We start from the raw sequence: 22826 nt of genomic DNA, 5'->3' as shown, positions 1-22826 counted from the left end.
GGGATTGCATCTAGAAAGTTTCCCTCTGGGCAAGGTTGTTTGTGGAAGACCAGAAGTTACCTATGCATGCCAGCTTCCCCTCTCCACGCCACCAATATTATCCAAGGGAAAGGCAAAGGCCAATACAGCTTGGCACCAGTGACATCGCAACTCATTTCCACAGCTGTGTCACATGAAATAAATTGTTTTGCTCAAGAATACAACACACAGCCCAGTCTGGGAATCAAGCTCACTGCCTCATGATTGTTAGTCTGATGCTCTAACCACTGAGCCACATACCTTCACACTAGTAGGAGTTATATATATGTTATTATTTAAAACAGTCTGATTCAGCTTCATGTGGGCCTCTATCAGCAACCAAGTTTGTTCAGGCACAAGTTACCAAACGGAGGGTGTTATATGGACTGTTAGATATGTCATTCGTCTGACGTTCCGTGTGTCATGTGGTTCGTCTGAGTTCATTGTTTCATTGTTGTTGTCTTGTGGGACTGTCGTAGTAAAATGTCATTGATATATATTTGGCGGACATGACTTTTGTTTATTCTTAACGAACATTGGGTGAGTGCGTTCTTTGTATGTAATTGAACAATAAATGTAATAATTAAATTGTATAACTCGTTATGTTATCTCTGCGAGTCAGTCCGAGGGAAACATAACAGAGTTTATTGGCGTCGCCGATAGGACCGGTAGGATACATGCTTACTTTACCGTAAAATTATTCATCGTAATAACAATGGCTGAAAAACAGACAGTAGAACTTATTAAATTGTTTAGGGAACAAATGGACAAGCAAATGCAACAACATCAGAGAGATATGGACGCTCTGTTAAAACTGTTTGGTGCTCGACAAGTTGAAGGCGATTCTAGTGGCTATTTTTCAGCTGCTTCAACAACAGTGTCGATTCCACCATTTACTGCATTTGATTCAGCGACAGAACTATGGCCTGATTACTGGTCAAGATTCCGTACGTTTGTGGCTGCTAATGCTGTACCTGAAAAACGCATGGCACAAGTGTTCCTGACCAATCAGACTGCTACTGTTTACAAACAACTTGCTAATCTGGCTACCCAACAAAATCCGCCTAAAGATATCAACAACTTGATAATGGACGAAATCGTTGACTTCATGAAGGAACAGTTCGACCCTAAACTTTTCATTGTGAGAGAGCGTTTCAAGTTTTGGAGTGATATGCAGCGGAAGCCAGGCGAAACTCTCCAGGAGCTGGCAGCACGTATACGCCAGGATGCAGCTACCTGTGATTTTCCAGCGATCACCAACCCACAGGATGAAGCTCTGAGACAGAGATTCATATGTTCGGTTAACAATGAAGCGGTTCTGAAGGCGCTTTTTAAGATAAAAGACTCAGAACTAGATTTTGCCCGTGCTGTCCAGGTTGCCATTGAGACTGAAGACGCAGCAAAGGTTGCAAAAGAAACTGTATACAGTTCCAAAACCAAGCAGGTGTACAAGGTCCAGCAGAACAGGAATAAGAGTCCTCAAAAGAAACATCAGCAGTCTTATTCCACAAACCAGGAGAAATGCTACCGATGTGGAGACGACACTGGGAACAGCTGCGACCGCGGTACACAACTGAGGAAGACAATGAACCTGGTGATGCAGAAAACACTGTATTTGAATTTGCAACAGATCACCCGATGGAGATCTCGGAAACTGTGCCACTAACACAAAGACAAACCAGACCCAAGACCATGTTACCCGTTCCAGAGTATGGACCAGACAACCCAAGACGGTCCAAGAGAACCCGTAAAACCCAAGAGAGACTTTGCTGTTGATACTTCTTGTGTAGCATCAATTTCAGTGGGGAGGTGTTATATGGACTGTTAGATATGTAATTCGTCTGACGTTCCGTGTGTCATGTGGTTCGTCTGAGTTCATTGTTTCATTGTTGTTGTCTTGTGGGACTGTCGTAGTAAAATGTCATTGATATATATATGGCAGACATGACTTTTGTTTATTCATAACGAACATTGGGTGAGTGCGTTCTTTGTATGTAATTGAACAATAAATGTAATAATTAAATTGTATAACTCGTTATGTTATCTCTGCGAGTCAGTCCGAGGGAAACATAACAGAGGGTATGCAGGAAGTCTATATGGCTACTGGTTGTTCAAGATAGCTACTGGAAAATGGGTGGCTAATTGATCAAGGCGAGTTGCATGGTGTTGTTAGAAGTGAGAGCAGCATTGCAGTGACACCAGATGCATTAGAAAGGAAAATTTCTTGGATTGCATTGATGAACAGGAAGGTGTTGGTGTCTAGGTGACTGGCGAGTCCTTGCAGGGACTTGAAAGCTGACAGAAGTGCAATGGACACCTCATAGCCTTAGATTAAGTTAGTTAGGATTTCATCATCGCTAAAAATAGATTGACAGCTTCCTTAGTGAAAACCTTAAATTGGCGCCCTTTTTGTAAATCAGCAGCAGAATTTCACCATAGCTAAAAACAGATCGTCTACCTCGCTGCTGACTATAAATACAGCACAGGGAACAGTAGATGGGCAGTCTGACTCGAATGTACGAACAGCAGTTTTAACTGATATCAACTCAGCTTAGATATGCAACAACCCAGAACAGCGGTTTTCACTGCCATCAGCCGAGCTGAACCAAATACATGCTTTCTCCGCATATAACTCGTAGCTAGTTATACACGTTTGTAATGTAGTGATATGTTTCGATGTCCACTCAACGCAGTATCATTTATACTAAATAAATGAAATTTTACTCTGATTACCGAGTCTCTGCAGTTTATTCAAACCCAACAGACCAACTCACTACAACAGGGTACATATCCACTACAGAAGCAAGGCCAGTGAGAGTGTGTGTCTATATGGGTGTGTGTATACACGCATACACACACACATATACATATCTATGTACGCATACTGACTGTTCTTCTCCTCTCTTCCCTTCACCCCACATCACCAAACATCAATCCATATCCTATAATCCCCCAACCCAGCAAAGCTGTTGCAACTACACTAGCATATATCTGTCATGTCCACACACATAAATACCAAAAGCATGAATATATACACATATATGTAAACACACATGCACACAGCAGACAAAACCACATGCATATATGTTCTTCCAAATTAGAAATTTTCCTTTCTAATGCATCTGGTGTCGCTAAAATGCTGATCTCACTTCTAACAACACCATGTGACCCACCTTGACCAATAGCAGACTATTTTCCAGTAACCATCTTGGACGTCCTGTCTTCCTCCATTCAGTAATTTGGGCCTGAATGAGCTAAGTCTCTGTTAGAAGCCTGTGAAACTTTAAGTCACATGGAGCCAAATCAAACTGTTTTAAATAATAATAATAATAATAATAATATTAATAATAATAATAATAATAATAATAATAATAATAATAATAATAATAATAATATTAATAATAATGATGATGATGTTAATAATAATAATAATAATCCTTTCTACTATAGGCACAAGGCCTGAAATTTTGGGGAGGGGGCCATTCGATTAGATTGACCCCAGTACGCAACTGGTACTTAATTTATTGACCCCTACCCACCCACCCACTAAAGGATGAAAATCAAAAGTTGAACTCAGAATGTAAAGACAGATGAAATGCCACTAAGTATTCTTCCCAGCATGCTAACAATTCTGCCAACTCACCTCTTTAATAATAATAATAATATAATAATAATAATAATAATCATAATCATAATAATAATAAAAGAAACAATAAGAAGAGTGCAACTGTTATTGAATGAACAATATTTCGGCATCTCATTCGATAACAGTTGCACTCTTTTTATTGTTTCTTTACTTTCTGGAGGAATAACATCAATTCTTTAAATATTATTATTATTAGTAGTAGTATTATTATTAATACTAATACTAATAATAATAATAATGATGATGATGATGATGATGATGATGATAATATTAAAAAGTCTGCATGGAAAACACATTAAAGAATTTTTTATCATGCTGATGATCATGATCATGATCATCATTTAACGTCCGCTTTCCATGCTAGCATGGGTTGGACGATTTGACTGGGGACTGGCGAACCAGATGGCTACACCAGACTCCAATCTGATCTGGCAGAGTTTCTACAGCTGGATGCCCTTCCTAACGCCAACCACTCCGAGAGTGTAGTAGGTGCTTTTTATGTGCCACCAGTCTGGCGCTCAAATGGTGTTTTTTACATGCCACCTGCACAGGAATCAGTCCAATGTTTTGTTCACATGCCACCGGCACAAGTGCCAGTAAGGCAAATCTGGAAGCGATCGCGCTCAAATGGTGCTTTTTACGTGCCACCAGCATGGGAGCAAGACCGCTGCACTGGCAGTGATCCCGCTCGGATGGTGCTGTTAGCACTGTATTGGCATGGGTGCCAGTCATCAAATTTGGTTCAGTTTCGATCTCATTTACCTCAACAAGTCTTTGCAAGCTGAGTTTAGTGTCCAATGAAGGAAGGTTGGCATAGGTGCCAGTCGTCGAATTTAGTTCAATTTCGATTTCACTTGCCTCAACAGGTCTTGGCAAGCGGAGTTTAGTGTCCAATGAAGGAACGGTACGCATATGTGGGCTGGCAACACCCCTGGCAGAGGCCTTGGATTATGGTCTCACTTGGCTTGCCAAGTCTTCTCACACACAGCATATTTCCAAAGGTCTCGGTCACTAGTCATTGCCTTGGTGAGGCCTAATGTTTGAAGGTCATGCTTCACCACCTCATCCCAGGTCTCCCTGGGTCTACCTCTTCCACAGGTTCCCTCAACTGCTAGGTTGTGGCACTTTTTCACACAGCTATCCTCATCCATTCTTGCCACATGACCATACCAGCACAATCGTCTCTCTTGCACACCACAACTGATGCTTCTTAGGTCCAACTTTTCTCTCAAGGTACTTACACTCTGTCGAGTATGCACACTGACATTACACATCCATCGGAGCATACTGGCTTCATTCCTTGCGAGCTTACGCATGTCCTCAGCAGTCACAGCCCATGTTTCACTGCCATGTAGCATGGCTGTTTATACACATGCGTTTTACAGTCTGCTTTTTACTCTGAATGAGAGGCCCTTTGTCGCCAGCAGAGATAAGAGCTCTCTGAACTTTGCCCAGGCTATTCTTATTCTAGCAGCTACACTTTCATTGCACCCTCCCTCACTACTAACTTGGTCACCTAGATAGCGGAATCTATCAACTATGTCTAGTTTTTCTCCCTGGAATGTGGTAGAAGTTGTTTTCTGCATATTTACAGTGTTTATTGCACCTGAACATCTGCCACATACAAAAACTAACTTCCTAGTTAACCTTCCTTTAATATTGCTGCATCTCTTATGTGTCCATAACTTACACTGTGTACATCTTATAGAGTTTCTACCTACGCTTTTTCTACAGATCGAGGAGGGCCATCTACCTGAAGGGGTTTGTGTTTTGTCTCCAGGTTTGTGTTTTATATATATATATATGTGTGTGTGTGTGTACACAGTTATGTGAATGTATGTATATGTACACACGGTTGTTTATGTATGTTAATGTGTGTGTATATATATATGTGTGTGTGTGTGTGTGTGTGTATGATAATGCACACTTGTGTGTATTTCTATGCAAGAATAAGGGCAAGTACATATATGTGCATATATGCATATATGTGTACCTGTATGTATGTAAGAGCAGATATATATGTGTGCATGCATGCATATATGTGTATATGAGGATATGTTGATGTGTATGTATATATATTATATCTGTATGCGCTTATGTATGTATGTGTATATTTGTACTTGTATGTATGTGAATTTCTTGCCCGTATATATGTATGAATACATATGCGTATATGAGTGTATTACTCATCTGTTTAATTATCTATTTACACTTATATATCTATATGTATATATGTACGTGCATATATGCACGAATCTATGCGTACAAATTCCTATTTGATTATCATCTGTACTATTCACAATTTTGCAAATATGTATAAGTTTATGCACGTGTGTAAGCACTGATATGTGTATATTTGTGTATGTGCATGTATGGACATAAATATATGCCATCCTGATCAATATGCTACCATTTAACTAATTATCTTTTTAGTGTGCATATGTGTGTATGAGCACTAATATGTGTATTTTCATGTATGTATTTTTACATACATACATACACACACACACACACACACACACATATATATATACATATATATATATATATATATATATATATATATATATATATATATATATATATATATATATATATATATATGTATGTATGTATGTATATATACCATTCAAATCAATAAGTTACCATTTAACTAATTATTTGCTTCATTATTCACTTAAACTTACATTTACAACTAATTATTTATATGTCTGCACTCTCATGAGCTTATATTATATTCTCACATTTATATGAATATAAACATAATTTATAAACAAATTTATATGCAAAATCTTTACACATTTCTCTCTCCTCTTCCATTACACTAGTTTAAAATTGATATTAATAAAATATTAACCCATTATTCAAAATAAAAATCTAAATAAACCGTAAGACCTATTCAAATTCACTCGAAATGCTATCTAGTTTGAAAAATATTTGAAATTCCACTAACCAATCGAATTTAACTGATCTAAAGGGATCTATATCACTTTCTTCTTAGGAGTGATGAATGATTAATAGCGTAAATATATTTACGTGTGTATATGTATGTGAATATTTGTGTGCGTATATGTGCGGATTGGTGCAGAAGCCACGATGCAGGCGTCGTTGGAAGTCACCGTTTGCGTTGCGGCAGCGCATCCACCTCCCGGTCATTTTGGCCTGCAAGGTTCCTCCGAGGGTGATCTTCGCCAAGTGTCCAAGGTGGCCGCTACGTTCGCTGTGAAAAAATTAGTGCTCAGAGCAAGCCCTGCTGGCTTGCATATGAAAAGCATGGAATGACGGGAAATGGTCTCGTCCATGCATCATCCATCAATCTCCATTCATAACGAGGCAATGATCGAAGGTAGCGATCGGGGCCACTCATATTGCGATGTTAGAGGTGAAATTCTTGAATCGTCGCAAGACATACTGCAGTGGCGGCGTGTGGCAAGCATGTTTTCCTCGATCAAGAGCAAATATCGGAGATTCAAAGATGATTGGATACCGTCGTAGTTCCAACCGTACACGATGCTGACTGGCACTTCATCAGCATTCGCTTCAATGATCTGGTAGGGAGCCTGCAGGGGAAACTATAGTCGGTACCAGGGGGAGTATGGTTGCAAAACAGAAACTTAAAAGGAATTGACGGGAAAACTCACCCAGTCTGGACATTGGTAGGATTAACAGATGAAAGCTCTTTCTCGATTCAGTGGTTAGCGATGCATGGCTGTCCTTAGTTGGTGGAGTGATCCATCTGGATGATTCCGATAACGAATGAGACTCCAGTCTGCTAACTAGTGCATTGATTACTGCTTTTCGGTAGCACAGCAGTGCTGAATCTGTCGTCGGTATCTCTGCACACTGCCCGGACTTGCCATTGCTGCTGCTCTCCTTTGCATCCAGTGCTGCAGAAGCGTCCAGCTGCTTCCTGCTCGTGGGGCACTCACGACTTGGTTGTAGCATCGGTTGTGGAGTGATAGCGGTGGTGACCTGGTCAGCTCAGCCAACGCAAGCCTGGTAGTGACACACCGCTGCAGTTGGGCCAGTCGGCTGGTAAACACAGCTTTTCTTAGACAGGGATCAGGGCCTGGAACCAACCCCGTGAACGAGGAATTGCCGGTAGGCGCAGGTCATCAGCCGGTGTCAATCACGTCCCTGCCCTTTGTACACACCATGCGTTGCTACTACCAATCGAATGGTCTGGTGTGGTCCTTGGATCTGGCTGACAATTCTGCTTATGTGTGGTGGCATTCTGCGCCGTCATCGGTGCACTCTCTGATGGCCCAGAGAAGACGACTGAACCCAATCACTTAGAGAAAGTAAAAGTCATAACAAGGTTTTTGTAGGTGAACCTGCATCTCACTCACCCTTTTCCTTGTTACAGCTGCCAATGACAACTGCACCGATCTGTCCATCGTTACCCGTGGCTGGGGCCCCTTGCCCTCTAACATTGCAGCGCTTGTGTGCCAGCCGCCCGCCTTTCACTTTGGCTGTTTGCACGCTACTAACCACACACGTCTTCCCTAGTCAGCGCCCACCTGACAAAAAGCATGCACACCCAACGACGCTGCGCGCTGTGCAGCTACACAATTGTTTCATTTTCTCTTTGTTGCCCTTCCTTCTTCTCCTTCATCCACCAGCTCTCAACCATCACGGCAAGTGGCAGCAGCCATGAGCTGGTTCGCTGGGGTTGCTTGATTATTTTTCCTCCAATTTTTCCGTACCTAGTAACTTCATCTGGTTTTCTATAGGGGTAATATAAGCAAGAGTTTACATCTAATGTAGTATCTAAGAAGTTAGCTACCTTCATACTTGAAAGTGAGTCCTAGGTTAAGGCTTTTGAAGAATTTTCTGATTTTTTTCCGCATTCTTTCTATGACAGTTTTATTATTACTAGGTATAATAAACAAAGCATCATCCCTATAAAGACCACCTTACAGTTCAGGGATTTCACTGTTAAGACACTTTAAGAGATATGCACCAACCAAATCAGTAACCTGGGCTGAATCACTTGAACCCATAGCAATTTCAAAATTATTAGGTGTGTTGCACCTCGTCCATAACCTACCCTCAAATTCTAAAATAGTTTTCCTAGCTAAAAGAATAATATCTATTTTGTCACTAGTAATAAGAGAATAATAAGAGATGCTAGAATAATAACTGTTGATATCAAATTGTATGAATGAGTAATTACTTACATTTTCAATAGATGTGAACCAGTGTATTACTTCATCAGTATTACACCATAATTTAAGAGATAAATCAGGAATTATTAGGGATAATATAGTATCAATAATGGATTTTCTAAATCAGCCAATGTCTGATTTAGTCGGGCAAATAAGGTTGTCATGAAAATTCTTTTTTTGGTCTTTGAGGTTAATCCTGAGTTCATTTAGCTTCATGGGTTCCATTCTATCTACTAAGTCCAAGTCTATCATAATTTCTTTAATTTCCAAGTTGATTTCAAAGAAATTCTTTTCCGTAGTTACTTTATGGTTATCACCTCTTCTCTATCTCTGTCATTATCACGTTATCACCTCTTCCCTCTCTGTCATTATCTTACTAGCAACTCTGAGACATATTGTTTTATGCAGATAAGGGCTGGATATATGGTCCCAGTAATATAGTGGCCAGAGAGAGTATCTGACATTAATTAATTTATCACCACCAACAAGAATTTAACTGTCAATTCCCAATGGATTTAATTCTAAGGTTTTGTAGACAGCATGCTGCATTAAGTCTTTTGAATGTGATAAAGATAAATATAAATGTAGCTATATCACCATTCCTCTTTCTTGACCCTCATTATTTTTCTCTGCCATTCTAAATTACAGTAGGTTTTAGATATACATTTTCTTCCCTAATTTTATTCTGCCACAAAAATAGCAAAGGGAAACAATGTAATTATTTTAGTCTCTTGTACTGATGAAAATTTGCTAAAAAATAACAGTTTATCCTTTCCGTTGGTAATCTATATGGTCGTCTGCTTCCAAGGAGAGTGGTTTATTTCAAATTGATGTAATATTTACATTGATTGATTAAATGGAACCACTTGAAACAGCCGTAATGCACTGATACCTGGACATCCTTGTTACTTATTTGCTTTTTAAATATACACACAAATATATAGACAGTCTGATGGTAGCTTAGCTGGTTGAAACTTCAAAGTCACTGTCAATGCTATTCTTCTTAAAGAATGATAAATACTAAAGGATCGAGTAACCCTTCAGGTTAATGTAAAATTATAATTAAACATAAAAACAATCATTAATATATATATTGATATTTAGATATATGTATACATACATACATACATAAATTATAATTAAAGTTTAGATTTGAAATTTAAAATTTAGCATCCAAATTGTATTTTGGGTATGTCCCTAGTAGTATGCTGGCAGAGCACATTCACCTTTTATGGCTACATGGTGTCATCCACAATAAATTCATATTCTTCACTGGATCTATGTTAGGAATCCCTCGGCGTACGTTGTGTATATTCTAAATAATTGATACGGAGGACAGAGTATGCTGGAAACTTTATTTATCACAATGATTGTTTCGGCATAATTCTACACTACTCTCTAGTGGGTGGGGAATGATATAATGAATTCCAATGCACCCCACATTGCAGAAATGCTTCATCAGGTGACATAACATGATTCGAGTTACATCAATGTATTTGAGACGTGACTACTACCAACATCATCTAGCTAAGCCTATGAGCAAAATGCCACTTATGTAACTTTGGATCTTTGTGGATCTTAAAATGTTTTTTGAGGCCTCCGTTAGATTTTCAAACCTTATGGCATACACAGCATATGAGCTTGTAGGGTTATATTATCCAGGCAGATACTGTGGTGGCTCTCAGTTAAGTTCCAGTTTACAGCTAACCACATCGATCAGTATTTAACGTCTGTGACTACTATTAGTTATCAGCCACTCTGTGAATTCTTCTAATGGATAATTCTGCGTTTGCTTTGCTGGATGGTAATATCGTCAGGAGTATATATTAGCAATAATATATGCAGTATTATATAGAGCCTCCATACTCTTTATAAGAGTATGGAGACTTGTTCATCTTCAAAATATATTTTCTCTTATTTTACAATTTCTTACATCATATTATTATGACCTACACGTTTCCACTGCACAAACAACTGGTAATTGCAGATGCAGCCTGACACTATTATCTCAACCTTGACCTAAATAGACAGAACCCTGACATCGGACAGTGACTGGTGTGAATTTGAGGTCAACCACACAAGCTTGCAAATGGATCAGGTTTCAGTTCCAAAAATACCCCCTCCAAACTTTAACTAACAAAAAACTAACTCCACTCAGTTCGCTTTGAGACTGACCAAATAGATAAACCCTGTAGAAGCTGCACCAATATTAGTGCCAGGTTGCATCTGCAACTGCCAGTAGTTTTTGCAGTGGAAACATAAGTAAGTCATAATAATATGCTGTATAAAATTGTAAAATAAGAGAAAATACATTTTGGGGATGAACAAGTCTCCATACTCTTTATGATTATTACTAATATATATATCAGTTGAATAAAGTTAAAACATGGTCTGGTTTTCACATTTTTTATTAAATACCTTAATAAAAAACATGGATACCAGACCATGTTTTAACTATATTCAACTGATATATATATTAGTAATAATCATAAAGAGTATGGAGACTTGTTCATCCCCAAAATGTATTTTCTCTATACACATTTACACAAATTCTGAATATGTATATAATGTCTTACGTTTAAGCTGGTTCCCATGCGTTTCCCTGAAGAGAAGATTGCATTTTTAACATCACCGATTCCTATGGAAGGTATAATTTGTAATCTTCAAAACATATGTTGGAAATAAAAGTATGCAGTTAACATATGCATTTTACTCCATTCACTAAATTTATATATACTCAAGTACCCAAAATAACAAGGAGTTTCTACCTCATAAACAGGAGTTACACCACAGTCATTTTGTGATCTTTGCTACCCTGGTATCTATTAACCAATTTATTTTGTCCGAGTTATTTATTAATTAGGAGAAAATAAATACATATAATAATATATATGTATATATATATTTATTTATGTATGTATTTATATTATCTTAGTTGAAAAACTTTGATAAGGTAAATATGTTAATAGTTACCAGGGTAGCAAAATTCACAAAGAAACTGAGATATTATACCTGGTTAAGAGGTAGAAATTCCATGTTAAAATGACGTATTTTGAGTTGATATAATAAAGAATAAATGGAGTAAAACGCATATAATAAATAAGTTCCTTATTTATTAAATGCGTTTTGCTCCATTTATTCTTTATTATATATATATATATATATATATATATATATATATATATATATATATATATATATATATATATCCACTACTCAGGAAGAGACTATTCTAGAGTACGTCCTGTCTGGTCTTCGAAACGTCTGGATAGAATAGAGACAGCTGATGAAGGGATATTCCAAGGGGCTTTCCGTTTTCCTATGTGTTCGTTCCGTTGTCTGTAGTTTATTGTTCTAACGTCCTGTACCCTGATATGCATGTATATACACATGTAGATGTAAGTATGTACATATATGTGTGTATACATGTATATATATTCTTTGTATTATTACATTATTGAACGCACACGTCCTATTTTACAAGTAAGTCTACTATTATTCTGACGTGACTATCTTTCTATCTATCTATCTATCTATCTGTCTATCTATCTATCTACCTTTCTATCTATTTATCTATCTGTCTTCCTCCATCTTTCTATCTATACCTCTGTCCTGGCCTCTACTTCACTGCTATACCCTTCTGTCCCTTCCTCCTTGTTCCACTTCCTCCCTCCACCATCCTCTCTATCTATTTATCTATCTGTCTTCCTCTATCTTCCTATCTACCCTTCTGTCCTGGCCTCTACTTCACTGCTTCTGTCCCTTCCTCCTTGTTCCATTTCCTCCCTCCACCATCCTCTCTGCTCTCGTGTGACCTGTGGTCAGCTTTCTTTTCACTCCAGCCGCTGTGAAGGCAAGACGAACTACTAGCGTTCTACCTCAGATTTGCGTTTGGCCGTACAGCTTTTGAATGTTGTTTTCACTGTCCATTTTTTCCTGTCTTGGTTTGTGTTTGCCACCTTGGAATCCTCTGTGTAGTTGGTTGATCCACTACTCAGGAAGAGACTATTCTAGAGTACGTCCTGTCTGGTCTTCGAAACGTCTGGATAGAATAGAGACAGCTGATGAAGGGATATTCCAAGGGGCTTTCCGTTTTCCTATGTGTTCGTTCCGTTGTCTGTAGTTTATTGTTCTAACGTCCTGTACCCTGATATGCATGTATATACACATGTAGATGTAAGTATGTACATATATGTGTGTATACATGTATATATATTCTTTGTATTATTATATATATATATAATTATATATAAAGGGCATTAACTGTGTAGACCATACGTGTACTGATGAACAAAAGAATACAGGTTACTTCACAGTTTTTCTGTATTTGATTGAGAAACCAGTGGTCTACCGTTGAGTTAAATGTTTTTAAGAGATAAATTTTGAAAGCTGCATTCCCTCGCTTTCAGTAAATATGTTGCTTATTTTTTGGTACTATTTGACTTATTTAGTCCCTCGAAGCGTGAGGCATTACTACACAGTTAATGCCCTTTATATATAATTATTTATATTTATGAAGAAATGATGAATTTTTTCATTACGAAATTTTTCGTTATTTTTTCACGCTGACTACTTGATAAATTCTTATAAAGAATTTATCCTATATTATATTATATATATATATATATATATATATATATATATATATATAGTTCAAAAAAACAATAACAAAAAAACAAAAAAACAACAAAGTGAGGACGTGATATGGATAGTATTATTGGACGCTCAGGAAAGGAAAGAGAGAGTGTAGGACGTTTCGGGCGTAGCCCTTCGTCGGAAAGATGGAAAGTTCGGAGAATGGAAGAACGGAGAAAGAGGAAAATGGTACCGATGCCCACGAGGTTACTATATACTGATATGGTGATTTTTTATACGCTGGCCACTGATATAATCCTTTTAATGATTATATCCTCAATTTATGAATATATATATATATATTCTCTCTCTTTCCTTTCCCGAGAGTCTAGTAACACAATCTGTATCACGTCCTCGCGTTGTTTTTTGTTGTTGCTTTTTTGAACTATATATATATATACATATATATATACACACACACACACACATATATATATATATATATATATATATATATATATATATATATATACACATACACACACACATACTTATTGACAAGCAAAGACATTCAGGCTAAACAATGTCTTCGCTTGTCTTTTGTCAATCTTAATAAATGTGATAGAGTGAGTACAGAGAGCTGTCAGCAGTTTTATGACTTACACAGAAACATCTCAACAATTTGTCTAGTAGTACAAGTTGTCCGGTCCTAAATTATCTCCTCATGTGCATAAAGCCATCACATCAGAAGTAGAAAATAGCATTTTCTCAACAATTTGATACTTTGACTTATTAGTCTATCTGTCTCGATAGACTTATATTTAGTCAGGATTTTTATGGTCATCTGTATCTTCAGTTATCTAATTCATATACTTTTTTGAGCTATGCTCCTGTCAAAATGTGTATTAACATATTTATATGTACTTCTGTATGTGTATGAATAGTTACACGTGTATTCATTATATGCCTAGGTGAATATATATTTTTTTATCTAAATCTGGTTTCTCAACTTTTACTGCATTATTGAATTACATATACATATACAGAAATACATATAAATATGTTAATACACATTTAAACAGGAGCATATCAGCACAGAAAAGTATATGAATTAGATAACAAAAGATACGCATGACCATAAAAATCCTGACTAAATATAAGTCTATTGAGACAGACTAATATGTAATGTATGTCAAAGTTCAAAGTATCAAATTGTTGAGAAAATGCTATTTTCTACTTCTGATGTGATGGCTTCACACAGATAAGGATATAATTACATATATTATTCTGAAGACAATCATTTCTATGTACTAAAAGGATTTCCAAATAAAACATACACTTCCTTTTTAATAGCTCTGAGGAAGATATAAGATACTGTGTAAGCACTTAGCTCTGAGTGCACTACTTGTGATAGCAGAAACAGCTGTAAACTAATGAGGCTGATGAGATAGTTCCTGTTCTCTTGTCATTCAATAATCAATATCATCATCATCATCATCGTTTCACGTCCGCTTTCCATGCTAGCATGGGTTGGACGATTTAAATGAGGACTGGCGAACCAGATGGCTGCACCAGGCTCCAATCTGATCTGACAGAGTTTCTACAGCTGGATGCCCTTCCTAACGCCAACCACTCCAAGTGTAGTGGGTGCTTTTACGTGCCACCGGCACGAGGGCCAGTCCAGCAGCACTGGCAACGGCCATGCTCAGATAATGTTTTTTACATGCCACCTGCACAGGAGTCAGTCCAGCAGCACTGGCAATGACCTCGCTCGAATATTTTGTTCACGTGTCACTTGCACAAGTGCCAGTAAGGCGACGCTGGTAACAATCATGCTCAAATGGTGCTTTTTACGTGCCACCGGCACAGAAACCAGACAGCTGCTCTGGCAGTGATCACACTCAGACGGTGCTCTTAGCGCTCCACTGGTACAGGTGCCATCACGATTTCGCTTTCACTTGCCCCAACAGGTCTTCGCAAGCAGAGTTTTGTGTCCAATGAAGGAAAAGTATGCATAAGTGGGCTGGCTATACCCCTGGTAAAGGCTACGGGTTATGGTCTCACTTGTCTTGCTGGGTCTTCTCACGCACAGCATATTTCCAAAGGTGTCGGTCACTAGTCATTGCCTCAGTGAGGCCTAATGTCCGAAGGTCGTGCTTCACCACCTCATCTCAGGTCTTCTTGGGTCTACCTCTTCCACAGGTTCCCTCAACTGCTAGGGTATGGCACTTTTTCACACAGCTATCCCCATCCATTCTCGCCACATGACCATACCAGCGCAATTGTCTCTATAATATCAAAAGACAAAGATCCTTCTTGAACCATAGACTCATAAGGCTGACTTCCAAATTCTGTGGCATGTATATTCCTCCTCTGGATGAGACATTGATCTATTGCAGGATTACTAATTTTTGTCAGTTGAGTGAACTGGAGCAATGTGAAGTGAAGTGCTTTACTTGAGAACACAACACATTACCCAATCCAGGAACCAAAGCCACAATCTTACAATTAGGAGTCCAATACTCTGACCACTAAGCCACCGGCCTACACACACACACACACATATATATATATATACACTTTCATATACACACACATATATATATATTATATTTTACTCTTCACAACATTCACAGTTTTACCAGGATTTTCTACACCTGAAGAATTTCGGAATTAGTCTGGAATCTGACAGTATTGATGGCCTGGAACTCAGATTGAGTGCTTCTCTGGAAATATCCCACCTTTATATCCAACCAAGGCCTTAAATATATATAGACACACATACACTCTTATATATATATATATATATATATATATATATATATATATATATATATATATATATCCATACACATATATACAGTGGTACTCAAGTAATAAAAAAAAAACTTTGTATACATTGTTTTGTCACCATGCCATATATTTAGCTAACTTTCTGACAACTCCATTCATCTATGATACTTTATAAGAAAGCTAATACTTTATAGCATCTAAATTTTCAACTACATGTTTTTACCATTTATATTGATTCTGAGTTTGATGTGTTATTTTACTGCCCTATTTTTGCTGTATTTCACTTATTCTTTCTGCTTGTGCATTATCTTCAAAACATTTTGTATTGTATTAAAATATTTATCCTATTCATGTAAACAAAATTAAATTTACATCTGCTGAGAATTATATCAGGTAGCCAGAAGGGAAGCTAGGCAACAGGTTTACATAATGAAAGGAAAAGTAGAAAGTAAGAGATTTGCCAATGTTTTACAGTGTGAGGATCAGAGGCATGAGGCATTCTGGGTTGCAAAGTAGTATATCATTATAATGATATGCTTGCATTTAGTGATTCAGAAGAAAGATGCAGGGAAGTGCCACTATGAAAGGTTGATAAATATGGATGTATAAGAGGAGGCTGAACAGAGACTGGCCATCAGAGTTGACAGCAGTATGATAGGGCAGTTAAGGATATGAAGACAGGGAAAGCCCTTGGACCATCAAGAATCACTACTGAGATATTTAAAATATCTGGTGGAGTAGGATATGGCCAAGTCACTTGTATAGTTAATCAGGTTATCCAGGAAGGGGTCATCTCCAAAGATTGTTACAAGGGTAAAGGTGATGCCTTAGATAGAAACAATTGCAGAGGTATCAAACTGCTAGACCAGGTCATGAAAGTTAGAGAGAGAACTATAGCCCAATTGATTAGGAATAGAATTAAAGTAGATGAGATGCAGTTTGGTTTTGTGCCTGGAGAGTACCATAGATGCCATCTTCCTAGTGAGACAGCTGCAGAGTCTGGCAAAAAGTAAACCATTGTACTTGGCTTTTGTCAACCTGGAGAAAGCTTTTGACAGTCCCTCACTCTGTTATCTGATAGTCTCTAAGGTAATTAGGAGTAGATGAGTGGTTTGCTAGAGTCATACAAGCCATGTATAGCGATGCTGTTAGTAGGGGGTGAGTCAACGATGAGCACAGTGACGGATCTACTGTAAAAGTAAGGGTTCACCAGGACTCGGTTCTTAGTCACCTCTTATTCATCATAGTCCTCCAGGAGGAATTCAAAACTGGCTGCCCACGAGAACTCCTATACATTGATGACTTCACTCATATCAGAATCTGTAGTGGAATTGGAGAAGAAATTCCAGGTAAGGAAGCAAAACCTGGAATACAAAGGGCTTAGAGTTAATCTAGAGAAGACCAAACTTGTTGTTAGCAAGTAAGTGAATAAGACAATCTTTCTATCTGTTAAATGGCCCTGCTCAATATATAAAGGTGTGGAAAAAATTCCATTCATTGTACTTGGTGCAAGCTATGGACACATAAAAAGTGCAGTAGAATCACAGGTAGATTAATAGAAAAAGTTGTCTTCATATGTGGAAGATGTGCAGGAACAATAAGCGTTAAAGACACATGGGAATTAGATTTGCTCAAATTCCCAGGAGGCTCCCTTGAGGTTTTAGATAGTTTCTGTTACCTAAGTGACTAAATTAACAGTGGTAGAAAATGAAACGAAAGTATTGTTACTAGAATAAGAATAGGATGAAGGAAGTTTAGAGAGTTATTACCAGAGAGAGAGGCAACAAAAGGCCTCTCTCTCAGAGACAAAGGAAGATTGTATGACGTCTGTGTACCAATGGCTATGCTCCATGATAGTAAGATGTGGGCCCTGAATGCAGATGACATGTGTAGATCAGAGAAGAATTAAGCTAGTACACTCTGATGGGAATGTGCAAATATACTGGGAGGAAAGTTGGCCATCTTGGCTATCAAATGTAGCAAGCAAGAGAAAAGATTGCATTGGTTTGGACACACAATGCATATGAATGAAGACAGCTATATAAAGAAGTACTGACCCCCGAAAGTGGATGGCACCTGAAAGAGGAAACATGGGATTAAGTAATGAGGGCTGATCTCAAGATGTTGGGCCTCTTGGAGACGACAGTGGACCAAGATGTTTGGTGATATGAGGTTCTTGTGAAGACTGCTCATTTGAGCGAAACTGAGTTCTGGAAGCAGTGTATTCAATGTAACATTAATTCACACACTCCACCCCAATGAAGCAAACTAAATCTCCTCTTCTTCATGCACTATGCTTATCTCTCCCCTTCCTGCCAATTGTATCATTGCTATCCTGTTGCCTGTCCTTCTAATATGCCCATATTCCACCACCCACTGCAATTCCTTTGTTTTGCACTTTTGTGAACTCCTTACTCACACATCCAGAGTAATCTTCAACCATTCCATTTATATCCACATCCTTGTACCGTGAGAATATGCCCTAGCACATCATCATCTCTCTTATTGTTGCTTTCTCTCTCCTTGCTTCTGATTGGGAGTAACCATGTTTCTTCTCTATGAAAAGACACCTGCTTCTTTCAATGTCACACCCTAACCTCTCATAAGCTAGCACGAAGCCACCGCCTCCAATATCCTCACCTTCTCAAGAGATTTTTGTCTTGCATGTTACTTGGTGACCTTGCTAGGGTTGGTACTACATAAAAAGCACCCAAAATCCTTTACATGTACTAAACGATTCATTTGGAATATCTGACTTACAAGATGGATAATGAGCACTGTAGCTGAGAAACATCAACCACTTCTCTATGATATAAGAACAAAGGGTCTTGCTATTGTGGGAGCGCATGCTGGCAGTTTAAAGCCTCTGTGAATAAAAGTTTCCATGATTTAGAGAGGTTCTTAGTTGTGAAGGAAGCTATAATGGCGATCAGGGGTGGCTGGCATACAAGTTGTCTCCATTAAGTAGGTAGAGAGAAAGAATTTAGTGATACTTGGCTGTCTGAGAATGAGGATGTCTCCATGATGATGATGCTCATCATCATCGTCGTCTAACATTCGCTTTCCATGCTAGCATGGGTTGGACGATTTGACTGAGGACTAGTGAAACCAGATGGCTACACCAGGCTCCAATCTGATTTGGCAGAGTTTCAACAGCTGGCTGCCCTTCCTAACGCCAACCACTCAGAGAGTGTAGTGGGTGCTTTTTACGTGCCACCGGCACAAAGGCCAGTCAGGCGGTACTGGCAACAGCCACGCTCGAAATGGTGTATTTTATGTGCCACCCGCACAAGAGCCAGTCCAGGGGCACTGGCAACGATCTCGCTCGAAAGTCCTTACACATGCCGCGGGCACAAGTGCCAGAAAGGCGACGCTGGGCACAGGTGCCATCACAATTTCGCTTTCGCTTGCCCCAATAAGTTTTCGCAAGCTGAGTTTCGTGTCCAATGAAGGAGACGACGTTGGCATGGGTGCCAGACATCGAATTTAACTCGATTTCGATTACACTTGCCTCAATAGGTCTTCGCAAGTGGAGTTTAGTGTGATGTAAGCAGAAATGGGTATTTAACTACCAAGGGAAATTAACCTTAATAGAGTAATAGTGATTAGACGTAGGGGGTCAAGACTGATGGAGAATAGATATACTCATCAGGTCCTTCCACACCTTCTACAAATGTGAAAAGAAATGAGTGCTGGGTGAAAAAGAGTCATGTGCCAAGTGTAGAATACTTGTGGAATAAGAATACTGAGAAAATACAATTAATAGAGATGAGGTTAATCACTGAATGTTCAAAATTGAGGTGTCAAAAGATTGAAATTGAGTGACTAGCTATGTCCAACCAATACTGATATTCACCATTTCATCACTGTATACTCTGGCTTTGTTTCAATTAATTTTTAAAGTAATTAAGAATTTAGTAAAATAAGTTTGCCATTATTAAGCTGGTGCTTGGAAGTTAAATTAGCATAAAATTTTGATGGAAGATTTTAATTTAGATGACTTTAAAGCAGGATATTTGTGTCCTAGAACTGGAGGTAGTTTCAGGCAGGTTGGTAACAAAAAGGTTAAAGCATTGATGATAATGGTGGTGAAAGCAACCATATTTTAATTAAGATATAGGAGTCTATGACTGTTTTGATGTTTACAGCAAGGAACTACATGAATTGCTTCCAATTCCTAGGACCTCATAAAATTTTTTTGTCAAGAATATGATTTTATTAGTTCAATAATATTTAAGAGATATTTAAAGTTTTTGTAAATGACATGTCTTCTGTTGCACACTTATAATTTCCTTCATTAAACACTGCCACTTATATCAAATTGATTCTCAGTGTTAGCTATAACAAGGTTTGCTCCTAAATTAAATCTGTAATTTGCAAATTTCACCTAAGAGTTCATTTTGTCACATATTAAGACGACCTCAATTACTCTATTTTTTAAAATTCTCTACTAATAATACACCTACTCCATACACTAGAGAAGTTAGCAAACAAGAGTTATTTCCCTTTCTAGTAAAGGGAGACAACTTGCACGGGTTGTCTGCAATGACTTAGAGTGAGAATGTTTCGTGTTGCAAGCAAAGGTGTGTTTCATCATTATCATCGTTTAACGTCCGCTTTCCATGCTAGCATGGGTTGGACGATTTGACTGAGGACTGGTAAAACCGGATGGCAACACCAGGCTCCAATCTAATTTGGCAGAGTTTCTACAGCTGGATGCCCTTCCTAACGCCAACCACTCAGAGAGTGTAGTGGGTGCTTTTACGTGTCACCCGCACGAAAACGGCCACACTTGAAATGGTGTCTTTTATGTGCCACCCGCACAAGAGCCAGTCCAGGGGCACTGGCAACGATCTCGCTCGAATACCCTACAAGGCCAGTCAGGCGGTACTGGCAACGGTCACGCTCAGGATGGTACATCTTATGTGCCACACGCACAAGAGCCAGTCCAGGGGCCCTGGCAACGATCTCACTTGGCTTGCCGGGTCTTCTCACACACAGCACAGTTCCAAAGGTCTCGGTCAGTAGTCATAGCCTCGGTGAGGCCCAATGTTCGAAGGTCTTGCCTCACCACCTCAGCTCAGGTCTTCCATGGCCTACCTCTTCCACGGGTTCCCTCAACTGTTAGGGAGTGGCACTTTTTCACGCAGCTATCCTCATTCATTCTCACCACATGTCCAAACCAGTGCAATCGTCTCTCTTGCACACCGCTACTGATGCTTCTTATGTTCAGCTTTTCTCTCAAGATACTTACACTCTGACGGGTATGCACATTTACATTACACATCCAGCGGAGCATACTGGCTTCATTCCTTGCGAGCTTACGTATGTCCTCAGCAGTCACAGCCCATGTAGCATGGCTGTTCGTACACATGCGTCATACAGTCTGCCTTTTACTCTGAGTGAGAGTCCCTTTGTCGCCAGTAGAGGTAAGAGCTCTCTAAACTTGGCCCAGGCTATTCTTATTCTAGCAGTTACACTTTCAGCGCACCCACCCCCACTACTAACTTGGTCACCCAGATAGCGGAAGCTATCGACTACCTCTAGTTTTTCTCCCTGGAATGAGATAGAAGTTGTTTCCTGTTTGTTTACAGTGTTTATTGCACCTGAACATCTGCCACATACAAAAACTAACTTCGTAGTTAATCTGCCTTTGATATTGCTGCACCTCTTATGTGTCCATAGCTTGCACCGGGTACATCTTATAGAGTTACTACCTACTCCTTTACTGCATACTGAGCAGGGCCATCTACCTGAAGGGGTTTGTGTTTTATCTACCTTCCTACTTATTAGGATTTTGGTTTTTGCTAGGTTGACTCTAAGTCCCTTCGATTCTAGTCCTTGCTTCCACACCTTAAACTTCTCTAGTTCTGATAGTGACTGCGCAATTAGTGCAAGGTCATCAGCATAGAGGAGCTCCCAGGGGCAACCTGTCTTGAATTCCTCTGTGATCGCCTGGAGGACTATGATAAATAGGAGGGGGTTGAGGACGGAACCTTGGTGGACCCCTACCCGGAATTCATTACTGTACTCATTTCCAACCCTCACCTTACTGACAGCATCTCTGTACATGGCTCGCACAGCTCTCACTAACCATTCTTCTATCCCAAGTTTCCTCATTGACCACCAGATAAGAGATCGGGGGACCCTGTCAAAGGCTTTCTCCATGTCAACGAAGGCCAGGTACAGAGGTTTATCCTTGACTAGATATTTCACCTGCAGCTGTCTCACTAGAAATATGGTATCAGTGGTGCTTTTACCTGGCACGAACCCAAACTGCATCTCATCTAAATTGATTCGCTCCCTAATTAGTTGGGCTATGACCCTCTCCGTAACTTTCATAACCTGATCTAACAGCTTGATGCCTCTGTAATTATTAGTTTCTAAAGCGTCACCTTTACCTTTGTAGCAGTTTACTATAGTGCTGCTACACCAGTCATTGGGTATGACTCCTTCGTGTATCACCTGGTTCGTAATAAGGGTGACTAGGCTGTAGCCAACACTGCCAGATATTTTGAGCATCTCTGCAGTGATTCCTGATGGGCTGGGAGCTTTCCCCGTCTTCATACTCTTAATTGCTTGGTACTGTCAACTCGGATAGCTGGTCCCTCTGTTGGGTCGACATA

At 39.0% G+C, this 22826-nt stretch overlaps 1 protein-coding gene across 3 annotated transcripts in view; it reads left to right on the top strand.

Annotated features, from left to right (window-relative positions):
- The first annotated feature begins 296 nt into the window (after window positions 1-296).
- The window catches only part of LOC128250035 (uncharacterized), a 32195-nt gene continuing 9665 nt past the window's right edge, over window positions 297-22826 (top strand). For all 3 annotated transcript variants that reach the window (XM_089366622.1, XM_089366621.1, XM_089366620.1), the window contains exons 1-2: window positions 297-1993; window positions 5399-5444. In XM_089366622.1, the coding sequence (XP_089222748.1) occupies window positions 734-1684 (951 nt within the window). In that variant the 5' untranslated portion in view covers window positions 297-733 and the 3' untranslated portion in view covers window positions 1685-1993; window positions 5399-5444. The remainder of the gene's footprint in view (window positions 1994-5398; window positions 5445-22826) is intronic.

The sequence above is a fragment of the Octopus bimaculoides genome, chromosome 19 (genome assembly GCF_046866305.1).
Source record: "Octopus bimaculoides isolate indiv1 chromosome 19, ASM4686630v1, whole genome shotgun sequence".
In the NCBI taxonomy this organism is placed as follows: Eukaryota; Metazoa; Mollusca; class Cephalopoda; order Octopoda; family Octopodidae; genus Octopus; species Octopus bimaculoides.
Note: the sequence above shows the minus strand (reverse complement) of the source record. Positions and strands in the feature narration are given on the sequence as shown.